Source organism: Microcebus murinus, chromosome 27, assembly GCF_040939455.1.
Source record: "Microcebus murinus isolate Inina chromosome 27, M.murinus_Inina_mat1.0, whole genome shotgun sequence".
NCBI lineage: Eukaryota > Metazoa > Chordata > Mammalia > Primates > Cheirogaleidae > Microcebus > Microcebus murinus.
The window spans coordinates 5,516,957-5,540,591 of NC_134130.1; the positions used below are offsets into that span (position 1 = coordinate 5,516,957).

At 59.4% G+C, this 23,635-nt stretch overlaps 2 protein-coding genes across 5 annotated transcripts; one reads left to right on the forward strand and one right to left on the reverse strand.

The window, feature by feature from the left end:
• Window positions 1–2,497: 2,497 nt before the first annotated feature.
• Window positions 2,498–9,231, forward strand: SIRT6 (sirtuin 6). Its single transcript, XM_012769283.3, has 8 exons — window positions 2,498–2,624; window positions 3,934–4,061; window positions 4,450–4,632; window positions 6,240–6,299; window positions 7,600–7,695; window positions 7,774–7,854; window positions 8,192–8,315; window positions 8,397–9,231. Exons 1-8 carry the CDS (start codon window positions 2,559–2,561, stop codon window positions 8,751–8,753), a joined length of 1,095 nt encoding a protein of 364 aa, XP_012624737.2. The 5' UTR covers window positions 2,498–2,558; the 3' UTR covers window positions 8,754–9,231.
• A 680-nt stretch (window positions 9,232–9,911) lies between these two features.
• CREB3L3 (cAMP responsive element binding protein 3 like 3) lies at window positions 9,912–18,721 on the reverse strand. 4 transcript variants are annotated; one of them, XM_012769285.3, is made up of 10 exons: window positions 18,651–18,721; window positions 18,083–18,211; window positions 17,363–17,648; window positions 16,393–16,511; window positions 14,604–14,741; window positions 13,604–13,710; window positions 12,008–12,076; window positions 11,072–11,156; window positions 10,780–10,876; window positions 9,912–10,601 (listed from the first exon to the last, which is right to left on the reverse strand). In XM_012769285.3, the coding sequence occupies exons 1-10, from the start codon at window positions 18,675–18,677 to the stop codon at window positions 10,288–10,290; spliced, it is 1,371 nt and encodes a 456-aa protein (XP_012624739.2). In that variant the 5' UTR covers window positions 18,678–18,721; the 3' UTR covers window positions 9,912–10,287. The 4 variants fall into 4 exon arrangements, with proteins under 4 accessions (XP_012624739.2, XP_012624740.2, XP_012624741.2 ...); XM_012769286.3 differs by having other exon boundaries at window positions 14,604–14,738; window positions 17,363–17,651; XM_012769287.3 differs by having other exon boundaries at window positions 10,780–10,832; window positions 17,363–17,651.
• Window positions 18,722–23,635: the final 4,914 nt, after the last annotated feature.

Sequence of the window (23,635 nt, forward strand, 5' to 3'; positions counted from 1 at the left end):
ATCTACCCCAACCACCCCCATCCACCCATCCATCTACCCATCCACCCCCCATCCACCCATCCATCTACCCATCCACCCCCTATCCACCCGCCCATCCACCCATCCATCTACCCATCCACCTCCCCATCCACCCATCTACCCCCCATCTACCTCCCCATCCACCCATCCATCTACCCATCCACCCCCCATCCACCCACCCATCTACCCATCCACCCCCCATCCACCCATCCATCTACCCATCCACCCCTCATCCACCCCCCATCCACCCATTCATCTACCCATCCACTTCCCCATCCACCCATCCATCTACCCATGTACCCTTCCACCCCCATCCACCCATCCATCTACCCCTATCCACCCATCCATCTACCCCCATCCACCCCCCATCCACCCATCCATCTACCCCCATCCACCCCCCATCCACCCACCCATCTACTCCCATCTACCCCCACATCCACCCATCCATCTACCCCCATCCACCCCCCATCCACCCATCCATCTACCCCCATCCACCCCCCATCCACCCATCCATCTACTCCCATCTACCCCCACATCCACCCATCCATCTACCCCCATCCACCCCTCATCCACCCCCCATCCACCCATCCATCTACCCCCATCCACCCCCCATCCACCCATCCATCTACCCTCATCCACCCCCCATCCACTCATCCACCTCCCCATCCACCACCCATCCATCTACCCATCCACCCCCCCATCTACCCATCCACTCCCCATCCACCATCCATCTACCCCCCATCAACCAACCCCCATCCATCCTCCCACCTACTCACCCATCCATTCATCCATCCACCCACCTACCCATCCATCCACCCTTCCTCCCCCCGATCCATCCACCCCTCTGACCATAATCCATCCATCCACCCACGCATCCATTCATTCGCCATCCACCCATCCACTCTTCCACTCATTCACTCACTCCTCCAGCAGTCACTCTCTCATTCACTCACCACCCAGCCCGCCCTTTTTCTTCTACCCCTGGCCAGTGGACCCAATCACACCCAAAGCAGGTGTGAGAGACACCCAAGAGAGGAGCCCACAGGCGGCCTGGGGAGGAGGGGGCCCACGGGCTCGGGGGAGGGAAATGCTGGGTAAACCTAGGGATCTGTTTCCTGGAAGAAGTGACGGGGAGCGCTAAGGGCCTGATGCCGGGCAGGACGTTGAGCACCAGTGGCCGGAAGGCGGGCACGTAGTGTAGGCCGGGCAAAAGCTGGCAGGGGGAAGAGCGTGCATGTGTGCGTGTGCGTGTGCGCGCATGTGTGTGCGGCTCGGGTGCCTGGGTAGCTCCTCGGCGTGGCTGGGACCCAGCACCGGCCTCTCCTTTCTCCCACCCACGGGGGCTCAGGGGCCAGAGGCCCTAAGGGGACCCTCCATCCCGCCTCCCCATCTCCTTCCTCCTACCTCCTGCAGCTGCGCCCCAGCACCAGCCACCCTGTGCAGCGCCGACTCCAGTTACCCTCTCCCGGCCGCCAGCTCCCAGCGCTCTGCTCTGACACCCGATCGGCTCTGAGCGGGCAGCCGCCCCAGGGGGCCGGGGACAAGCCGAGGGAGGGAGGAGACGGCTGGCAGCCGGCTGCCTGTTGGCCAACGGGCTCTGGCGGGAAGACACCGACACTCTTCCCTGTCATCTCTGGATGGATTTCAGCTTCTGGAAGGAGCCATGCTGTTTCTTCCTGTCCTCCCAGGCGTTGCATTTGCTGTTCCCTCAACCAGGAATGTTCTTTCTGTAACTCATGTCACCCCCAACAGCTCATTCCCTCCATCTCATTCCTGCTCACTCTTCAGATCTTTGCTGCCATGCGCCCTCCTCCAGGAAGCCTTCCCAGATGCTCCCAGCCTGAGAAGGGTGTCACCTCTGAGCTCCCTCATTGCCCTGTGCCCTCTGCTTCCCCCACTGCACCCCAATGGCACTATGTCACCATTGCCTGGTCACATGTTTGTGTCCGCCACCAGCCACATGGGTAGGGATGGTGCCACCTTTATTCCCAAGCCTGACACCAGTACACAGTTGGTGCTCAACACGTGTTTCTTAAAGGAGCCTTCGAGGCCGCCAGCCCCAAAGACCTTGAGCAGGACCTGTCTGGCTGAATCCACATCACCTGCCTGCACAATGTTCAGATAACTTAGAGCTGCATTCAAGGCCCTCCCTTGGACTGGCGTCCAGGGTGCCTGCTCTCTGGCCCTGTCTTAAGGGAGTTAACTAATCTGCAAAAAGGGTCTAAGGGGGCGCTGATCGCTTGTGTCCTTCATTTTAGGAGTGTCTGGGGAACTCTCACGTGGGCGGCCGCCCCACCTTCCCGCCCGGGTCACTGGGCAGCACCTGCCAGGCCCCGCCAGTGCCAGCAAGGCAGCGGGCTTCTCCCTGCCAGCAGTTAAGATGGCGCCCGCGGCGTCAGCACGGGGCGCGTGCGCCGTGGCGCGGGAGGCCAGGCGCGCAGGATGGGACCGTGGCTCCTCCTTCTTCCCCGTCCAGCCCCGTTTCCGGCGGAAGCGGCCTCAACAAGGGAAACTTTATTGTTCCCGTTGGGGCTGCGAGGATGTCGGTGAATTATGCGGCGGGGCTGTCGCCGTATGCGGACAAGGGCAAGTGCGGCCTCCCCGAGGTGAGCGCGGCCGGGGGTCCCGGGGGTCACGCCCCGACCCCGGGCCGGGCGGCAGCGGGGCATTGTGGGAATAGCAGGAGGCTGCGAGGCTAGACAATGGGAGGGACTTCCCAGTGAGGAGGGGGCGGGAAGTGACGCCCCCTGCGCGCCCCGGGGCGCTAACGCGCCCAGTTCTGGGGCCGCCGTCCGGTCGGGGAAGGCCTGGAAGGCCTGGAGGGCCGAGGGCGAGGGGGATGTAGATCCAGGAGGAAGGAGCGGCAGGGCTGAGGCTGGGAGGGGAATAAACACACTTGGAGAAGAAATCAGGCCGGGGGCTTCCAGACCGCGGCCAGGATGGGACTCAAACGCCACGCTGGGGGGTTGGCACTTTGTCCTGAGAGCCGGGCCGGGGCCTGGACACTGCGCCAGAAGGATCCCTGCAGCCACCCGCAGGGCGAAGGAGGGATAGGCTGTCCCCTCCATGTGCTGTGGGACTCAGGGGGCGTCCTTCCCTTCTGGGTCTCCATCTGCCTTTCTGCAAACTGGAGGCAAAGATCGCGCCAGTCCCATGCAGGCTGGTCCCTGCGTTCTGAGTCATGCAGTCGATGTGCCCTGATGGCCGGGCGCGGTGGCTCTCGCCTGCTATCCCAGCGCTTGGGGAGGCCGAGGCGGGAGGATGGCTGGAGCCTGGGAGTTGGAGGCTGCGGCGAGCTGTGATGATGCCACTGCACTGCAGCCCAGGCGACAGAGCGAGAGCCTGTCTCTGGAAAGAAAAAAAAAAGAGAGAGATCTGATTGGTGTGCGGTCCTTCCAGAAGCCCCAGTCTCCACTGCTGCTCTTATAACTTTAGTCCACGTTTATTGAGCACCTACTGTGGGCCAGGCACTTTCTAGCTCCTGGGATACAGCAGGAAGCAAGACAGACAAAATCAACCCCTCCTTGTAGTGCAGGAGACAGACCAGGGGCTGAGCTGAAACCAGGAGGGGTTGGGGTGGGGGTGGGGGCATCCCTAAGGTAACATTTGAGCCCATATCTGAAGGAGGTGGGGTGGGATTCATGTGGGAAGAGCATGCCAGGCAGAGGGAACAGCCTGTGCAAAGGCCCTGGGGCAGGACCACACCTGGTATGTTAGAGGACTTGGGGCTTTGACCCCGAGGGAGGTGGGAGCCAGGGAGGGCTACAGGCAGAGGAGGGACATGAAGACAAGCTGCCATTTCCAATCCATTCTTCTCCCTGGGGCAAGGCGAGGACAGCTCAGTCTGGCTCGTGCCTGGCCTTGCCACTTGGGGGACATGTTTTGACCCCTCCCTTGCGCTCTCTCCCCCCACAGATCTTCGACCCCCCAGAGGAGTTGGCGCGGAAGGTGCGGGAGCTGGCGAGGCTGGTCTGGGAGTCCTCCAACGTGGTGTTCCACACGGGCGCCGGCATCAGCACCGCCTCGGGCATCCCCGACTTCAGGTGTGGGAGCAGGGTGGGGAGGTCGAGGCAGGGCCCGCCACGCTGCCAAGAGCTTCCCTGCGAGCAACAGACTCTGGAGTGCCCAAACCCATCCTGCCGGTGGAGTCCTGGGTACTGGGGAGGGGAAGACACTCCCTCCCAGATGTGTCCTACACCCAGCATTCCACTCACCCGATTGGCCAGAGCTGGTCACCTGATCAGACCTAGCTGCAAGGGATGCTGGAAAATGTAGTGTCCTGTCTAGGCTGGCTGTGTATAGCTATCTGTTGGGGTTCGGTGACCATATCCTCTGTTTTTCTCTTTTCTCTCTTTCTCTGTCCCCAATTCTCTGTCTCTTTTTCTGTTCCTCCCAACTCTCCCCGCGTCACTCCCCGCCTGCTGCCTTCAGGGGCCCCTACGGAGTGTGGACCATGGAGGAGCGGGGCCTGGCCCCCAAGTTCGACACCACGTTCGAGAGCGCGCGGCCCACGCGGACCCACATGGCGCTGGTGCAGCTGGAGCGCGTGGGCCTCCTCCGCTTCCTCGTCAGCCAGAACGTGGACGGGCTGCACGTGCGCTCGGGCTTCCCCAGGTGACACCCGCGCCCCGTCCTGTCCCCACTCAGACCCTACTCCAGCCCAGCGCTGCCTTGGTGGCCCCAGAAAGCACCTGCGGCTCCGTGGGGCTCCACGAACCTGAGCTGTCACCTGTTCCCACCTCCTGCACACATCTTGAGCCTTGGGGTCCCCTTTTCCTGCCGCTGGGAGACTCCAGCCCTGGGCCCTCTGGATCCTTCTTGGCCCGGTGTGTGGCGCTTCCTGAGCCCCAGGGCCCAGGGCTGTCCCTGCCGGGGCCAAGGGCTGTCCCTGCCGGGGCCCAGGGTGGCGGGGAGAGCTGTCAGGCTGTAGAGTTTGCAGAGTGTTAGGTTCTAACCTTCATCTTTACTCATTTCACACTGAGCATGAACTCAGTGTCCTGGGGCAGAGTGACTTCCTAATCTTAAGAGCGACCCTCCCTGCCCCACTTGGCCGGGTCTCACCCTGGGGCGACCGGTTGGAGCCAGGTCAGTTGTCCATATGAGAAGCCGGACACTCCGGAGCTGAAGGACAAGGAAGAGATTTTTTTTTTCTGCTTATAAAGGGGAATGAGACGCCTGTTCCCTTCTCTTAAAATGAGCCTGCGTCCTAACAGGCCCAGGTGGCTCTCGCCACCTGCTACCGTGGCCAGGTTCTGGGGTTCCGGCTATGTCGACACGTCAGCGCCTGGGAACGATCTCGCTCTCAGATCCAGGACGGGTCAGAGTGACTGACTAGGCCAGGGGCTGAAAATCGAACTAACCTTCGTGGCCATGGCGGGCTGGGCTCCACGCCCCCAGCCCCGACCCTGTGCAGACAGGAGCAAAATGGGTCACGTTTATTTTGTTACGCATTGAGCACCTACTGTATGCCTCACCATTCTGGAGGGAGGACACAGAGTGACCCAGACAGATCCCTTCCCTCCCGCCCCTGACTGTGCGCTCTAGTTGGGCGGAAACAAAACAAATTCAATATGCGGATTCAACTCTGTGTTGAAAATGTAGCAGGGAGCGTGGGGGGCGGGGAGGGAGTCAGCTTTGGACAGGGAGGTCTGAGAGGGCTTGCGTGTGGAGGCGACATTCGGTGCAGAGAAGGTGACCAGGCAGCCGGGGGAAGAGCCCACCAGGCCTGATCGTTTGATCCCTCAAAACATCCCACCAGTTGGAGACATAGTTGTCCCATTTCACAGATGGGGACTGTGAGGCACAGAGGGGCCTGCCTGGGGCCACACAGCTGGGAGGCGACAGAGCTGGCATCGGATCTGACGTTCCTCTGCCTCCATGCTTGGGGGCCACTTGGGGCCTCGGTTTCTTCCTCCGCAAACTGGGAGCTAGAATTCCGCACCTGTGGAGGAGCGGGGCAGGCACTTTGTGGAAGGAATGAATGGGCTGCCCATCTGCGAAAGTGGAGTCAGCCTCGGGGGTTCCTGACTGCTTGGGCTCAGAGAGGTTGGGCCACCTGCCCAGGGATGCACAGCATGTGGGCGGTGGAGCCAGGAGCTGAAAAGAGGGAGTCGGTGGGTCTTACGGCTGACAGTCAGGGAAGGCTTCCTGGAGGAGGAGGACTCTGCACCAGGCCCACCCTGAGCCTCTTCCTCTTCCTCCTCCTCCTCCCCCTCCCACAGGGACAAGCTGGCGGAGCTGCACGGCAACATGTTTGTAGAGGAGTGTGTCAAGTGCAAGACGTGAGTGCCACCCGGGCCGGGGCGGGGGCTCGGCCACCACGGTGTCCCCAGGCACTCCCCAGGGTGGGCTCTGTGCAAGAGCCCCGGCGGGCGGGTGTCCACCCTGGTGACGCAGAGACCCAGAGGACATGGGGAGGCCGGTGTGGCCCTCCCGGCTACTGCCCTGGGGCTGCCACCACAAACTGCCACAAAGAGTAGCTTAAAACAATAGAAGCTTATTACCACCGGGGCAGGGAGGCCAAGGCTCAAACTCCAGGTGTCTGTTCCTGCCGCTGCTGGCGGCTTCAGCCGTGTCCCCATCCTCACGCGGAGCCCACGGCATCCGGGTCTCTTCCTCTGCCCCATCACGTGATGAGGGCCACCTGCCCCGCTAGGCCCTTGCCCAATCTAACGACACCTGCACCGAGCCCACGTCCAGTTAAGGTCGCGCCTTAAGGTCGCGCCGGGACTCCCTGGCGGTTACAGCCTCAAACCCCCATTCAGAGCATTTTGAGCCGGGTACCATTCTTGTGAGTTTCCCATAGGTTTGAAGTTTTTCAAAATAAATGCGGAGAGGACGGTTTTAAAGGAGGGAGCCCCAGCTGCAGGCTGGTCTCAGAGACGCCGCGCAGGGCAGGGGCCACGCTTTCCCTCGGGGGTCCGCACCAGGGCGCTCACTGTCGCTGGGAGACACCCACCTGCTCCCGAGGGTTTAGCCAGGTTATTTGTGGGTAGAATTATGTCTAAATTTTTTTTTTTATGTCTAAATTATTATTAAAAAAAAAAAATAGAGACAGGGTCTTGCTCTGTCCCCCAGGCTGGAGTGCAGTGCTGTGATCACAGCTCACTGCAGCCTCCAACTCCTGGGCTCAAGCGATCCTCCCGGCTCAGCCTCCCGAGTAGCTGGGACAACGGGTGCCGCCACCACGCCTGGCTAATTTTTCTATTTTTTGTAGAGATGGGGTCTCGCTGTGTTGCCCAGGCTGGTCTCAAAGTCCTGGCCTCAGCGATCCTCCCGCCTCAGCCTCCCAGAGTACTGGGATCACAGGCGTGAGCACCTGCAGGGTCCAATGTCTTGAGCTTCCTTGTCCGGGACGGTGTCCGGCGTTTCCTTCTTTCCAGCGCTGTGACCCTGTGCAGCGTGGCGTGGGCTGTCCCATGGAAGCCCCCTCGCCCTGGGTTTGTCACATGTCTCCTCCCTTAGATTCTGGTCCTCTTCCCTCACCCGTGCCTCCCTGGGAGAGTATCTCGCCAGAAGAAACACAAGGGCCACCCAGGCAGGCTGACCCGGCCCTGTCCCCCGTTTCCTCCCCCGACACAGGCAGTACGTCCGGGACACGGTCGTGGGCACCATGGGCCTCAAGGCCACCGGCCGGCTCTGCTCCGTGGCCAAGGCCAGGGGGCTGCGGGCCTGCAGGTGAGCGACCCCTCCCCACGCCCTGGGCCCCGGGGAGGTGGCAGGGCTGCTGCGACACCCCCACCCTCCTCCTGGCAGGGGCGAGCTGCGAGACACCATCCTGGACTGGGAGGACTCGCTGCCGGACCGCGACCTGGCTCTCGCCGACGAGGCCAGCAGGTCTGACCCGGGGGCGGCAGGGGCTGTGGCCCAGGGGCAGATTCAGGGAGGGCTTCCTGGGGGAGATGGGCCGGCCGCGGCCGCAGGTGGGTGCTGCACGAGGTCCCCTTTACAGGTGACGAAGGAACTGAGGCTTTAGCCAAGCGACCCCTCCGTCCCACGCTCCAACCGGGGATCGCCAAGCCATGAGGCCCGGGTCCATGGCTGCACCAACAGCGGGGGTCCGGGCGGGAGGGGCCAGGCTGGAGCGCCCAGGTGAGCTGGACCCGGGCCGGCTCCAGGTGCCGGCAGGACCGGGGCTGGGAGGGCCAGGCTGAGCGCCCGCTCCCCGGCCCAGGACCGCCGACCTGTCCGTCACCCTCGGCACCTCCCTGCAAATCCGGCCCAGCGGGAACCTGCCGCTCGCCACCAAGCGCCGCGGAGGCCGGCTGGTCATCGTCAACCTCCAGCCCACCAAGCACGTACGTGCCGAGCCCGCCCCTGCCCGCGCCCCCGCGCCCCCGCGCGCCCTCTGCCCCGCCTGACGCGTGCCCGCCCCGCAGGACCGCCACGCCGACCTGCGCATCCACGGCTACGTGGATGACGTCATGACGCAGCTCATGGAGCACCTGGGGCTGGAGGTCCCCGCCTGGGCCGGCCCCCGCGTCCTGGAGAGGGCGCTGCCGCCCCTGCCGCGCCCGCCCAAGCCGGAGCCGGCGCCCAAGCCCGAGCCCAAGGAGGAGCCGCCCGCCAGGCTGAACGGCGCGGCCCCCGCCCACCCCAAGCGGGAGGAGCCCCCAGCCGAGCCCTGCGCCCAGCACCACGGCTCCCAGCCCGCCAGCCCCAAGCGGGAGCGGCGGGACAGCCCTGCCCCACGTCCCACCCCCAAAAGGCTCAGGGCGGAGGCGGCTCCCAGCTGACCAGGGCGCTGGGGCGGCGGCGCTTTGTGTACAAACCGCGGGCTCTCTTTTCCTTATGGGCTCACTGTGTGACTCCTATCTGTCCCCGGGGACCTCAGGGCACGAGGGCCAGGCCCTCCGCTCGTCTCCCGTGGCGCTGGGGACTCTGGTGGGGGCCTGGGAACGTGCCGCACGCCAGAGCTACCTCCGCCACGCCCAGCCTCTGACTCAGGTGTTCCGGGAGGCCGGCCTCACCCTCCCTGGTCTCCAGCCCACACAGCCACGAGCCCCTCTGTCCCCTCACACCCCCACCGGGCCGGCGCTGGGGCCATCCCCAAAGCCACCCTCACGTCCCGGGACCCCGGGAGGGCGCCACACCTCCACGAGGGACACACGGGACATGCTGGCACTGCCTTTGGGCTGCAGGGAGGAGAGGTGGGTCCACCCGGCCTCCAGAAAAGTCTCCAATGCAATAAAAGCAGAACTTCTTGCATCTGAATGTGTCTTAAGTCCTGACTCGTGCCGGGTCCTGGCGCCCAGAGGCGGAGTGCGTGGGCCCCCCGCCCCCATCTGCCTGTGCTGCTGCTGCAATCCTGCCCCGCCAGCCTGGGCTCCAGGAACCAGGGCGCACCCCGCACCCCCCCCCCCAACGTCCAGAGGGATCAGGCCAGTTTTCCGATGTTGGTGACAATACCAGCAGGTGGCATTTCTTTTTTTCTGTTTTGCTTAGCAATCCTCACCCCAGCTGGGGGGGGGATGGCATTCCGTGAGCACTCAGTCGGCAGTTGTACCCTGATTTGCGTGGTTTTTGTTGTTTAGTATCTGCCCCTGCGCTGCGAACCCCTTAAGGACAGAGGCCGCGTGTTTCTGGCTCAGTCGCAGCCCCGGCACCTGCGCTGCATAGCCCGGCTTTCGTCCCTCCCCAGCTGCGACCTAGTGCTGTCACTGTGCTTCCAACGCACCCGTCCCCAGGAAGGCGGCGCTGGGGACCTGCGGGCAGGGCCTCCCCGCGCCCCGCCGCTCTCCAAGGTGCTGAAGCCGCGCCTGGCGCCTCCCCGGCTGCCGCTCCAGCTCGGGCATGGCGGGTGTCCCGCGCCTCACTGCCCATCCCCGGCTGGCCCCGCCCTTCCTCCTGGCGCGCGTGGGGCCCCGCCCGGCCCCCTCCCCGCCGGATCACTGTTCCGTCAAAACACTTTATTAAGGACCAGGCAGTCCAGGCAAGCGCGGTCACTGTGGCCCTGGTGGCTCCGGGGCCAGGGTCCCTGCAGCCTCTGCCGCCTCCTCCTCCCCGTGTGCGACGGAGGCAGGGAGGGGACCCGGCTGGGGGTCGCCGGGGCACCTGTCGCGTCTGCGTGTGCGTGTGTGTCTTGTGTCTGGGTCTGTTTCGCGCTGTTTCCTTGTGCCCCTGCCCTGGCTCTGCGGTGGCTCAGCAGTCCCGGTGTGTGGCTGTGAGTCTGCGCCGAGGTCACCACCTCGCCCCCGATCCCCGGGGCTGTCACTGTCCACTGGAGCGCCCCGGAGGCAGAAGGGCCTGGGGGCTCATTCCCAGCGAGGCTCAGAGCTCGTCCCCCGCCGCCTCCAGCCCCGAGAGTCCGGGGCGGAGGACAGACTCAGGCGCCACCCAGTCCAGCAGGGCTGCCCGGCCCAGCTCCTCCGTCGAGCTGCCCAGGCCCAGGGTCGCGTTGTCCAGCTCCTGCGTGGAATTGTCCCGCGCCAGCGCGTCCCGGGCGCCCCAGTCCGCCCCAGGGCCGCCGGGAGACCCTCCGTGGGGCGCGCCAGCCTCGGGCCGGGGGCCTGGGGCCTCGGAGGCTGGCGTGGCGTCGGGGGCCACGCGGGAGGCAGCGTCGTTGTGCAACGTTCTGGAAAAGACTGATGAGGGCGGGGGCCCAGGAGGGACGGGGTGAGGGTGGAGTCCCGCCCTCCTTCCCAAAGTCACCAGCTCCAGGGAGCAGGGCGCAGGGCTCTCCCCGCTTTCAGAGCACTTGGGAGCCCATGGGAACTGTACCCCCAATTGCAGCCATGACAGGGGTTCCGGGGGACCCCCTACCTCGCACGGGCGTGAAGTCCCCGGGGCTCTCGGCTTTGCTGGCGGCGAAAGGGCTGATGGAGGGGAGGATGATGAGGGCGAAAGACAGCAGCAGGACCTGGCAGAGACGGGGGCGGGGTCACCCCATCCCTCCCCCTCCCCCGTGAGCACCTCCATCTTGCAGGCAGGGAAACTGAGGCCCCGAGGGCTGATCGTGCTCGAGCTGGGGCATGAGGCCGTGCTTGAGCCACCCACCCACCTCCCTCGGCCTCCCACGGCCCAGGACCCCGTCCACCCCGGGGCCGGGACCCACCGCTATGCAGGTGCCCGTCTGGGCAGATTTGCCGGTGGACTGCACCACGAGGGCCTGGAGTTTCTTCAGCTGCTCCAAGAGGGACCTTAGAGGGACACGAAGGCTCTGGTGAGCCCTGCAGGGCGTTGATTCTGCTTCCTGCCCACTTCCTGGGGCTCCCCGCCCCACTGAAGTCCATCCACCCTGCTGGCGAGGCCCTGCTGCTTTTTTTTTTTTTTTTTTTTTTTTTTTGAGACAGGGTCTCACTCTGTTGCCCAGGCTGGAGTGCAATGGCATCACCATAGCTCATTATAACCATGAACTCCTGGGCTCACGTGATCTACCTCAGCCTCCCAAGGAGCTGAGACTGCAGGCACCATGCCCAGGTATTTTTAAAATTATTTCTAAAAACAGGGTCTCACTATGTTGCTCAGGCTGGTCTCGAATTCCTGGCCTCAAGCGATCCTCCTACCTCAGCCTCCCAAAATACTGGGATTGCAGGCATGAGCTACCGCGCCCGGCCCTCTGCTGCTCTTGAAAGCCCCATATTCTCCCTCTTTACCTTCACTAATCCCTATCAAACCCACAAAGGCCCACAAAACCCTGCATGACATGCCCCACCCCCTCCCTGCCCTGGTACACAGTAGATGGAAAATAAATATTGACTGAATGCAGGTGCAGAATCAGATGCAATTCTCGAACACACCATGCATCAGATGGCAGCTGCAGAAGTCATTTCCTCCATCAGAAGCACTTTCTCCTACCGAACTCTTATATATCCTTCAAGGCCCAAGTCCAGATCCCCTCCTCTGTGCAGTCTGCCTCCTTTGTAGGCAGAGCCCTTATTCTCTGCTCCTTCCTGTGACCACATGGGCTCTCTGCCCTTCGTCCCCCATGTCCTGCAAGGGACTCTGGGCCTGCTCCCCCATCCTCTGCCCTGGATGGACCCAGACTCACAGATTTTGCTTCTCAAGGTGCAAGACTTTCCTCTGCAACTCTTGATTATGGGCAGTGCAGGCTGACATCCTGTGAGGACAATGGCGCAGTGATAATCAGAATATGCCTGTCACCATCTGGCCCAACTGACATCTCCCTGGGTGGCCTCACTTTACAAGGGGGGAACCCAAAGCCAGAGTGGGGAAGTCACTCATCCAAGGCCACTTGGAAAGCCCACAGCAGGGCTGTGATTTGAACCCACATCTGCCTGGTTCCTGGGTCCCATCTCTGTGTTAGTGTGGGGGGCTTTGTCCAAGGCAATGTCCCCAGGACTAGAAGTGGAATGCCAAACTCAGGCAGTGATGTTTCCAGAAGAAACCTTTGGACCCATCCTTATCTTGAGGCCTGATACTCTTGCACTTGCTATAGATTATTTTTTCTCATAGGAAGCACATGGGATTGCATGCTTTGTTCTTCAAGAAGGTGCATTAGGGCCTCTTTCCAGGTGATAGGCCAGGCACGTAGCAACCACAAGAAAGAAAAATTCCCCTCACTGAAAAGCCCTCCTGTTGATAACTCACAGGATAATGAAGAATTTATAATATAAATTGGGGGAGACCTAAGGACCAAAGGATCATGATGATAGTACACATCAAAATGTGTGGGGTGCAGCCAAAGCAGTACTGAGAGGAAAATTCATAGCCTCAGGAAGCTTAATGAGCTGAGCAGATACAATTAAAAATTAGCAAAATAACAACAGAATAAGCCCCCTCAATAAAAAATAAAGGAGGGATGCAATAAAGATAACAGTAGAATTGAATGTACTGAAAAACAAAACCACAAATTGGATAGGGGAAAAGAGAGAAACTCATTCTTTGATGTGAATAATAGGCAATTCTCTGGCAAGATGGATCAAGAAAATAAAAGAGAAACAGAAAATAAACAACATGAAGAATTTAGAAAGGGCATCACTGCACATACTGAAGAGAATAAAAATAATAGAAGAGAAAGCTGAACAATTTTATGCCAATAAATGTGAAATGGACAACTTCCCAGAAAACTATGACGTCCCGAACTGACTTGAGAAGAAATAGAAAACCCAAGTAGACCTGTAACAGTCAATAAAATCATTCCAGCTTTCAAAAGTCTTGGCTTGCTTTTTATGTTTCTATTAAAGAACAGAGAGCCTGTGTCTCCTCAGTATCTTAAATGAGTCAAGAGAGAGGTGATTGGGTGAGATTTGGGTTTTTAGGTTGAAAAAGTTCTGCCAAGAATGAGCTCCCCTCCTTCTTGCTCCTCCTACCCAGGGGAGACATGGCAGCTCTGAGAACCAGTATTGCTCAGACAGGAAGTGCCTCCCTTCAGACAGGGGCCAGAATAGGCGAGTCACACCCTCCTTTCTTGTCACCACACCTTCTAGGGGGCGAAGGGACCCCACACCCTTGTCTTGGCCATCTCAGACCATCCTGCCATCCCTGCAGTCAGCAGGAAAAACAATCTCTCCCAGAGAGACGAATCAACTCTGTCATCACGCCAGACCTAAAAAGTGTGACCTTAGCCGCACTTCTCTGTCTGTCTGGGCCTCAGTTTCCCCCGGAGTGTAAACTCCAGCCTTACCGAGTCTCCAAACCATCGATATATTCCTTCTTCTTTTTCCTGCTTTCTTGGGCGGACTGTTTATTCCGGATCTTCCGGCGGATTTTTTTCAGCATTCGCTCCTCATACTGGCGGGCGGAATGGGGAGGAGGCGGCATCAGCGGGGACTGTCCCTGCTCTTGTCCTGGCCCTGAAACTTCACCCCATTCTCTTCCCACGAGAGCCACCCCCGACCCGGGAAGACTCTTAATGACCTGAAGGCCAGCTTCCCACTCTCCAAACTCTTTTTTTAAAAAAACAAGTTGCTCTTTTTGAACCATCCTCTCCCTAAACTCCTACGGCTCCTGGGTGGCGACAGGTCTGCCCAGATGCCAATCCCATAAAATTGGGAGACTTTGCGCCTTGGCTCCATGCCGCCACCTTGTGGCCACCTCGGGGAACGGCACCTTTCCCCGGAGCCGGCTGGTGTTCAGACTAATTAACGTCCTCAAGTGGCAACGGCAAACTCAGGTGATGACATTGAGCGGAGCCAGCCAGGTGGGGATTATGGCGAGTCAGAGAGCCCAGCGGCTGCTCAGCCATCGATGGCCGCACGCGGAGGTGTGGGAATATGGGAACGCTCGTGTTACCGAATTCCTCCGGTCAGGAAAAAAAGTTAGCGACCAATTTGGACAGGTATAAAATGCAGTGTAGACAAATCAAGACGGGTCTGCAGGACAGGCCTGGGCCTCGGGTCACTTGGTCTGTAAACTGTGGCCTCAGAGAGGCCATGGCAAAGCACGAAAGGCACAGGGCATGGTCCCTGCTCCCAGACTGCCACCGCCCGGAGACTACCTTTCGTCCCTGGGGGTTGGGAACTGCCCTCTCTCTGGGCTGGATTTAGGACAGGCTTCTGGCTCTGGTGACAGACACATCCTAGCATTCCAGCGTGGGTGGGTGAGGCGGGGGGCGGGGGGTGACACTGACAGGCAGGTAGCTGCAGGAAATGGGAGAGACCTGGGCCAGGACTCCCCCGACCCACCTTGGTGAGGGGCAGCTGGGTGGGCAGAGTGATGCCTTCTTTGGCCAGAAGCTTCTTCTCGTCCTCGGTCAGCACCAACTCCTGACAGTGCCCGGTCCCGGGTCGCAGCAGGTGCGGGGCTGCCAGGTGATGCTGCTGCTATGGAAGAAACCAGGGGAATTATGTCGGGTGCAGGCGCACTGGCAGCCTCCAGGAAACGAGAGGCATCAGATCCGAGAAACGATCAATCCGTGCACTGCACAATCTCCGCCGGCGACAAGGCTCAAAATAACCCGCACACACGGACCTTTGACCTGGCCATTCTACTTCCGGGAATCCATCCCGCGGTTGCCCTAACACATGTGCACAAGGACGTGTGTACACGGTTTTTCATCTCTTCAGCCAGCAGTCATTCACCCACCATTTGTCCAGCACCTGCTCTCTGCCAGGTACCGTTCTCGGTCCTCACCATTCATCGCAGTGCAATGGCTGGGGACAATGGAAATATCCGGCAGATAGGGGACAAGTTCCAAGGATGTGCACAACAATGATATGAAAAATGATGCATTTATAAAAGCCAGGTATCATTTATTTCTCCTTGCTCATCCTTCAAGGCCTGCTGGAGTGCCGCCTCCTCCAGGAAGCCTTCCTGGACCCACAATGACCTTGCAGGCTGTCTCTTTCCTCTGGGCACCTCCATGAGCAGCACGTCTCCCCATCTTGACCCTCAGCTCCTAGAGGCTGAGCACAGAGCGGGTGCTCACTGCATGACTCTCAAGTCACCAGGGACACCCCTGCCTTCCTTAGAGAGGGTTGGAATAACCTCTGGCATCAGAGAAACAGGAACTCAAACCCTGACTCTTGCCACTGACATGCTGTGTGACTTCAGGTTAGTGGCTTAACCTCTCTGGGCTCCAACTTTCTCATCTGCAAAATGCGGCACCAGCCGGGTTGTCAGGTGTGCGAAGCCCTTGGCAGGGCAGCTGGCACTCAGTCGGTGTGCGACAGGCACGATAAGCCCAAGAGGCCAGCCCAGGGTTCGAGCCTACAGCATCGGTGTGGCTAATGGCAAGCTACTGAGCCTCTGTGTGCCCATCTCCTCATAGGTAAAGTTAAGATAGTAAAAGCTCCAGTCTTCAAGGTTGCTGTAAATTTAAAGAGGATGAATTTAGAGCAATGCCTGGCATATGGTAGGTGCGTAGTAAGTTTTAGCATTTTATTTTTTATTTTTTAACTACTAATACTATAGTGGAAGATGCCCCAGACCAGGAAATAGTAAACTCGGACTGGAATTGTCTGTAACCTTCTGCAAATCCCAGCTCCTTTCTGTGACTCAGTTTCTTTCTTTCTTTCTTTCTTTTTCTTTCTTTTCTCTCTCTCTCTCTCTCTCTCTCTCTCTCTCTCTCTCTCTCTCTCTCTCTCTCTCTCTTTCTTAGACAGAGTCTCACTTTTGTTGCCTGGGCTACAGTGCCGTGGCGTCAGCCTAGCTCACAGCAACCTCCAACTCTTGGCCTCAAGCAATCCTCCTGCCTCAGCCTCCCTAGTAGCTGGGACTACAGGCATGCGCCACCGTGCCCAGCTCACTTTTTCTCTATATATTTGTTGGCCAATTAATTTCTTTCTATTTATAGTAGAGACGGGGTCTTGCTCTTGCTCAGGCTGGTTTCGAACTCCTGACCTCGAGCAATCCGCCCGCCTCGGCCCCCCAGAGTGCGACTCAGCTTTCTAGTCTCTGAAGTGGGGGTCTCGGGGCTCCATGTCACCAGAGCCGTCCTGGCTCCCATGCTCCGGGGGAGGGGCGGGTGCTCACCAGGTCCCCACCGCTGCCGGAAAGGAGGAGGTCTTTGACTGTGAGGTTGCAGCGTGCGGGCAAGTCCACCGGCTCGGCCAGCTCCTCGGCGTACAGGCTTCCTCCTGGGCTCCAGGTTCCTGATCAGGACAGGCGGGGACAGAGGCAGAGAGGGTGTCAGGTGGCAGTGGGTGGGCATCCTGAGCTCCCCAGCCTCTATTTGCCTCCTCCAGGAAGTCTGCCATGATTGACCCGAAGGTGCTTAGAACCTCTGGCAGAGCTTGGGCTTCCCACGGCCTGGGGTGGAGGGGACAGCCCTGGGCACAGCCTCGGTGTCCCCACCGCTATAAGATGGAAGCCCAGATGCAACAGGGCACTGCTCTGTGTGTCCCACAAGGCACGAGAAGGCACTGGACATTGTCCGGGACCCGCTGCCTACCCAGGAGGGAGCGGCTCTTATCACCGGGCTATAGGCTAGACGTGCAGCCAGCGGGTCTTATCTCCCCGGGGGCCGGGGCGCCGCGTGATTCAGCGCCGGTCCCCACCCCTCCCGGTGCCTGGCACGCAGTAGACAGGCCGCTGAGAACCTCAGGTCCGAATCCGCGGGAGCTGTGTGGCCTTGGGTAAGTGACTTCACCTCTCTGAGCCTACGTTTTGTCAACTCTGCTCAAGGGAGGCAGGACGCCCCCCAGCCGAGGCTGCCCACGCCCGCCGGGCGCTGGATGGGGCTCCGGCAGGAAACGATCGCTGCGCGGCCCACCGCCTTCTGACAAGGCCTGTAGCCAGCTGCGGGGGACCCGTCACCTCCCGCGCTTCTCCAACGTCTGCTAGAGCCAGCGCGGGGGTGCGAAGGCGCCCTGCCCTCCTCGGTCACTTAACGTGGCGGGGACTCAGTTTCGCTATCTGGAAAATGGGCTCACGGCCGGCCGCATGCACCTGGGAGGGCGGGGGAGCGTCCACAGCAGGGGGGGGCAGGCGCGGCAGAACTCACCCAGGTCTATGGCCACCGAGGACTCGAGCACGGGGACGACTGGCCCCGGGGGCCCGGCGGGGCAGGCGGGGCTGGGACGGTAGTCGGGGCAGGGCCCGGCGGGACGGCAGGCGGACGGGGTGGCGGGGAGCCCGCTGCGTGGCGGGGTGTCCTGGGGGTCGGAGGGCAGGTCCTCGGAGATGCCGCTGTCACTGGCCGCGGGCGACCAGAGCGGGGAGCCGGGCGCCGAATCCCCCGAGCCCAGGATGGAGCTGAGGAAGTCGTGGGGGTCGGGCCCTGTTAGCGCCTGCTGGGGAGGACAGGCAGGGGCAGGAATTAGGACGCCCACTCCGTGCCTTAGGTTGCTGTGTGACCCTGGGCAAACCACCCACCCTCTCTGGGCCTCAGACGTCCTTTCTCCAAGATAGAGCTGATGCTCTCTTCTCTCGGCCTGGGGTGGGGGTGGGGGGGGGCTCAAGCACAACCATGTGACATGGAAACACCCCGCCAGGGAGACACAAGCTCCGAGTTAAAATTTGGACCCAACTCCAAATTGCTGTGTGACTTTGCACAAGTTGCCGCCCCTCTCTGGGCCCCCATGCCCCACCTGTAGGAAGCAGCCCACGCGCCCCTGAGACACACGTCGCTAAAATCAAGCGCCACGCACGAACCAGAAGCGCTCCCTGGCGCTGCGCAGGGGGCTGGCCGGGCGCGGGCGCGCGCGTGCCGCGGGCCCCTCACCTGGTCCTCCGCGCGGCCCCAGGCCTCGCCCAGCTCCACGTGCCGCAGGACGCCGTCCTGCCGGTCGAACAGGAGGTCCAGGAGCTCCAGGCCGTCGGCGGGCCCCTCGGGGCAGGCGGAGAAGGCCATCTGCGGCGCCAGGGACAGGCGTGAGGGTCGCGGCCGGCCTCCCCCGCTCCCCACCCCGTCCAAGCTCAGCCTCCAGCTCGGGCCTCCACTTCCAAATCTGAACTGTGGGGCGATGCGGAGCGTCCAGAGGCACCAGAACCAGTTTCCCTAAAACGCGCCGGGGAGAGGCCCTGGCTGGGGACCGAGCCAGCCCCCCGTCGAGGTCCCGGCCACCTTCCCGGGCCACCGCAGCGCCCCTCCTGGGAGGCGGGGGCCCAGGAAGAGGACAAAAGCCAAGAGCAGCCCCAGAACGGAGGCGAGATTCTGCTCACTGCTTGTTTCTCTGGCCTCAGTTTCCCCATCTGTGCAATGGGGGTGCAGGGGGCTTCCTTCCAGCTCCGGCGGCTTGCGGGGGGGTTCCTGGCCTAGACCCGCTCCCCAGGGACCGCGCGGGGCTCACCTGTCCAGCCGCCAAGCCCCCACTCATGTCCGGGCGTCGGGGCGCACGGCCAGCGCTCCCGCCCGCGGCTGCTCTCCGGCCCCGCCGCCCCAGGATGCCCAAATAGGCCCAGCGGCGCCGGGCGCCCATTGGCGGCCGCGACAGACGGACGCGGCCAAGCGCCAGTGGCGCGCGGCGGGCGGGGCGGGGGCGGGAACCCCGTTATCTCCGCTGTGTTTTGCGCTTTTGCAGCCGCAGTGGGCAAAGGCCAAAGTCTGGGGTCCCCGGCTCTGCCGTGACCTCTCCCCTACTTACGGGCCTCGTCCTGGGAGTTCGCAGGGGCCGGGCCGGCTCCAGCCTAACGCGGGGCCCCCGGGCGGGTCCCCCGCACTCGCGGACAGGACGAAACCGAGAAGGCCAGCTCTGGGCCAGGAGCTCATCCCCGCTGGCGACCGCACGCCCACCCTCCGAGACCAGCTGTCAGTTCTTTCTCGAACCTTCCATGGTTCCTTTAGTCAACACATATTTACTGAGCCAAACTCGCTCCTACCTCAGGGCCTTTGCACTGGCTGTTCCGGCTGCCTGGAACTCCCCTGCTGTCCCCTCCCCCTCCGCGCCCAGCTGCATGTTGACGCTGTCATGAATATTCAGTATTTGTGACTGAGGGACCCTGTCTCATCTACCCCAGCACAGAGGAGCCTGCCCCAGACCTCTCATTATGCCACTGTGGCCATTGAACCCCAAACTGTTAGACATTTTCTTGTTTGCATACTTGTCTATTGGGGTTTTTTAGGTTTTGTTTTGTTTTTTAGACAGAGTTTCACTCTTGCTCAGGCTGGTCTCGAACTCCTGGCCTCCCAGAGTGCTAGGATTACAGGTGTGAGCCCCCGAGCCCAGCCTTTGTCTGCTGTGTTTCCTCGCCCCCACCTAGCCCACAGCTTAAGGACCAGGATAGAGTGTCTCTTGTTCAGAGCCGGGTCCCCAGTGTCTAAGAAAGAGCCTTGTACACAGTAGGCGCTTAATCAGCTCCTACTCGTGGAGCAGCTCCTCTGTGCCACCCACTGTCACAGGCACTAGGGATGAAGCCAGGGGTTAGCCAGACCATAAATGCATCAACAAGGAGCAAACAGGCAAATGAGCAAGAGCTACCAAGACACTAACATAACCATGGCGCAGGGTCCCCTGTTAGAAGATGACATTTACAGACAACCTCGAATCATGAGATGGAGGCAGCTGTGGGGAGACAGAGGGGAAGGATGTTGCAGATTGAAGAAACAGCCTGTGCAAAGGCCCTGGGGCAGGACCTCGCCTGGTGTGTTGGAGGCACAGCAAGGAGACCCGTGTGGCTGGAGCTGAGTGGGGAAGGGGAGAGAAGGAGGAGTAGAGGGCAGGGAGGGGACAGGGCAGGTGGCACAGGGCCTGGTGACTCACATCTTTAATCCCAGCACCTTGGGAGGCCGAGACCGAAGGATCACTTGAGGCCAGGAGATTGAGACCAGCCTGGACAACATAGCAAGACCCCATCTCTAGAAAAAGTAATAATAATAATAAACTAGCTGGCCATGGTGGCATACACCTGTTGTCCCAGCTACTCAGGAAGCTGAGACAGGAGGATCGCTTGAGCCCAGGAGCTTAGGGTCGCAGTGAGCTGTGGTTGTGCCAACGCACTATAGCCTGGGCAACAAAGCGAGGCCCTGTCTTAGAATTTTAAAAAAGAAAAGAAAAAAGAAATTCCCATCGGGTTTGTATTTCTCAATGGACCAGTGGTCATATACCCATGCAATGAAAATTTAATGAGGGGCTACTATGTGCCACGCCCAATGCGGTTCTTTTATCCTGCAATGACTCCCATCACAACAGTTGCCCCAGGGGACACTGGGGGCAATGTCTGGGGACATCTGTCACTGTCGCGACTCAGAGGAACTCCTGGCATGGGGCAGGTGGGGGCAGGGACACCACTCAGCACCTGCAGTGCCCAGGACGGCCCCTCCCCAGAGAAAGATCCAGTGCCAGTGTCCACGGTGCCCCGGGTGAGACCCCGATTGCAGTAACTGTCCCCCCAGATGTGGGTCGGATGATCTCACCCTTGGCCTCTGAATTTTCCTCTTTCCGTTTTAACCAGTCTGTGTTGGATCCCAGGGGGATGTTTGGTTTGGCCTGGAGCTAGCGAGCCCAGTCATAATATTTACTCAGCAATGGCCGAGGGGCCCTGCTCCAGGGCTGTCAGGGCGGGTGATCAAGTAGGTGAAGTTTGGCTTCTGGAGTCTTCTCTGCCTCCCTCTCCCCCGTTTATGGCTCTTGGCAGCGGGGGTGCCCCGGCGATAGAGCTCTCCCTCTCTCATCAAGGCCGTGGCGCACGCCTGTAATCCTAGCAACTCTGGGAGGCTGAGGCAGGAGGATCACTCAAGGTCAGGAGTTCGAGACCAGCCTGAGCAAGAGCGAGACCCCATCTCTACTAAAAAAAAAAAAATAGAAAGAAATTAATTGGCCAACTAAAAATATACAGAAAAATTAGCCGGGCATGGTGGCGCATGCCTGTAGTCCCAGCTACTCGGGAGGCTGAGGCAGGAGGATCGCTTGAGCCCAGGAGTTGGAGGTTGCTGTGAGTGAGGCTGACGCCACGGCACTCACTCTAGCCTGGGCAACAGAGTGAGACTCTGTCTCAAGAAAAAAACAAAAACAAAAACAAAACCCTGCTAGAAGAAGGAATCTGGCAGTAGTCATTTGCACCTGAATGTGGATTTAGACCACTTAGTCCCCCTTCCAAAGATATTTGGAGTTTAAATCTTTTTTGAAAAAATAATTGTGAACTCTAGAAGGCTTTCATATACCCCAGTGAAAAGATTTCAGGTCTCTGTGAGCAGGTAGCATAAGAATAAACAGTTGAGGGGCAGAATAACTTTTCTGACAACATACTGTTTGATCTACTGAATTCGATAATGGACTTCAAAGCAACAGTGAGTTGGAATCCAACGTGAAGTCTCCACAATAGTTTCCATCCATGTGTTCCAAAAGGGTGCTGTGATCAAGGAGGATTGGGGAACACTGCATTAATAGATAGCTTTGCAGAACTTATCAGAGCCTTTATAATGCACTGTAACATTCTTGGAAGGGACAGAGTTTCTAGTATTTCCCTAACATAATTGTGTAAGTGTGAGTTCTGTTTCTAATTTGTAATTGATGTATTTGAAACTATTTCTGTCATATGAAAATATATCAAGATACTCAGTAGAGGCCGGGCACAGTGGCTCACGCCTGTAATCCTAGCTCTCTGGGAGGCCGAGGTGGGCAGATTGCTTGAGGTCAGGAGTTCGAAACCAGCCTGAGCAAGAGTGAGACCCCGTCTCTACTATAAATAGAAAGAAATTAATTGGCCAACTAATATATATAGAAAAAATTAGCCGGGCATGGTGGCGCATGCCTGTAGTCCCAGCTACTCAGGAGGCTGAGGCAGGAGAATTGCTTGAGCCCAGGAGTCTGAGGTTGCTGTGAGCTAGGCTGACGCCACGGCACTCACTCTAGCCTGGGCAACAAAGTGAGACTCTGTGTCAAAAAAAAATAAAAAATAAAAAAATAAATAAATTTGGGGTAATTTATTTAGAAAAAGAAAGAGGAGGAGGAGGGTGAGGAGAGCTCTAATATATATTAAATATAAAGGACAAATGTTTCAGAACAAACTTGCCCGACCGTATTGCAGGCTGAGACAAAGAGAAAAGCGTGTGCCCTCCAGACACGCGTAACAAAACCTGCTCGCCTATTTTGAAGGACGTGGGCAGAGTTAACGCAGGCTTGGCGGCCAAACAAGCCCCCGTGTCGGGCGCGCTGCCCAGTCTGTTTGCACAGCGCCCTCAGCCCTCATCCACTCCCCCGCCAAGGACCCAACACCAAGTGTGCCCAGGGCCTGCAGGTCCCCATGGCGCAGTATTCCAGTGGCATCCAACACACAGCAGCCAGTCTTTTTTTAAAAAAGAAAAAATATATATATTATTTGGCATTTTGTTTAATTCCGTGTTCAGATCTCTCTCTTCCCCACCAAGGTCGCATGCAAGCATGGGGCGCAGTGACTAGCACTTCGCACTGGGCTTGGGTGGCCGGTCCCGCCGGTCCCGCCTTTCCGTGGCTGGCCGGAGCCCCCTGGAGGAGCAGCTTTTAATCCCCCCTGGCACCGCTCAGAGCACGGTGGGAATTCTAGAATGTTCCGCCAGTACTGGGTTCTCTGAAATCTTTCCCACTTGCACATTTCTGTCTGTTCCTCTGTGTTACCCGCGGGCTGTCGAGTCCTCGGCGCTGAATCACCGCTACTCTCATCTCACGATGCCTAGAATTTGTTTGCACCGAGCCCCAGTGTGATTTTTTTTTTCATTAAAATATAACATGCGTTTAAAACCCTGCAGATCTTAAGCATGCAGCCTGGTGAATTTTCTCCCGTATAGAGATCTGCATACGCTTCTCTCAGATCACGACGTAGAACGTTCCAGGCCTTCAGAAGCCCCTTCCCGATCTCGACTCACTCCCGGGCTAAACATCGTCCTGCCTTCTCGGCCAGAGCTGGCTTCTGTTAGCATCTCCCCCGAGTATCTGCCACTGTCTTCGTGCTTGTTGTCATCTTTCCACGGGCTTTGCATGTGTTTAGTAGAATCCACCAGCAAATCTCGACAGCCCTGCATTCAAAATGTATTCATTGCTCACCCCCACGTGGCCACCGCCACCATCCCGGTCCAAGACCATTGTCACTCTGCTAATCTCTCTGCCCTCACTCCTCACTGGCACCCTTTACACACCGGGCATGGCCCTGCCCCAGGGCCTTTGCACCTGCTGTCCTTTTTCTAGAATACCCCTCCCTACATCTCCTCATGGCTGGCTCCTTGCTCTGGTAGATCTCTGCTCAAATTCACCTCCTCCAGGAAGCCCTCCCTGACCACCTTTCAAATCGCAGCCCCCTTCTCAGTCACTGCCCCACTTTTATGTCTCTTCCTAGACGATCACCCTCATCTGACACGCCATAT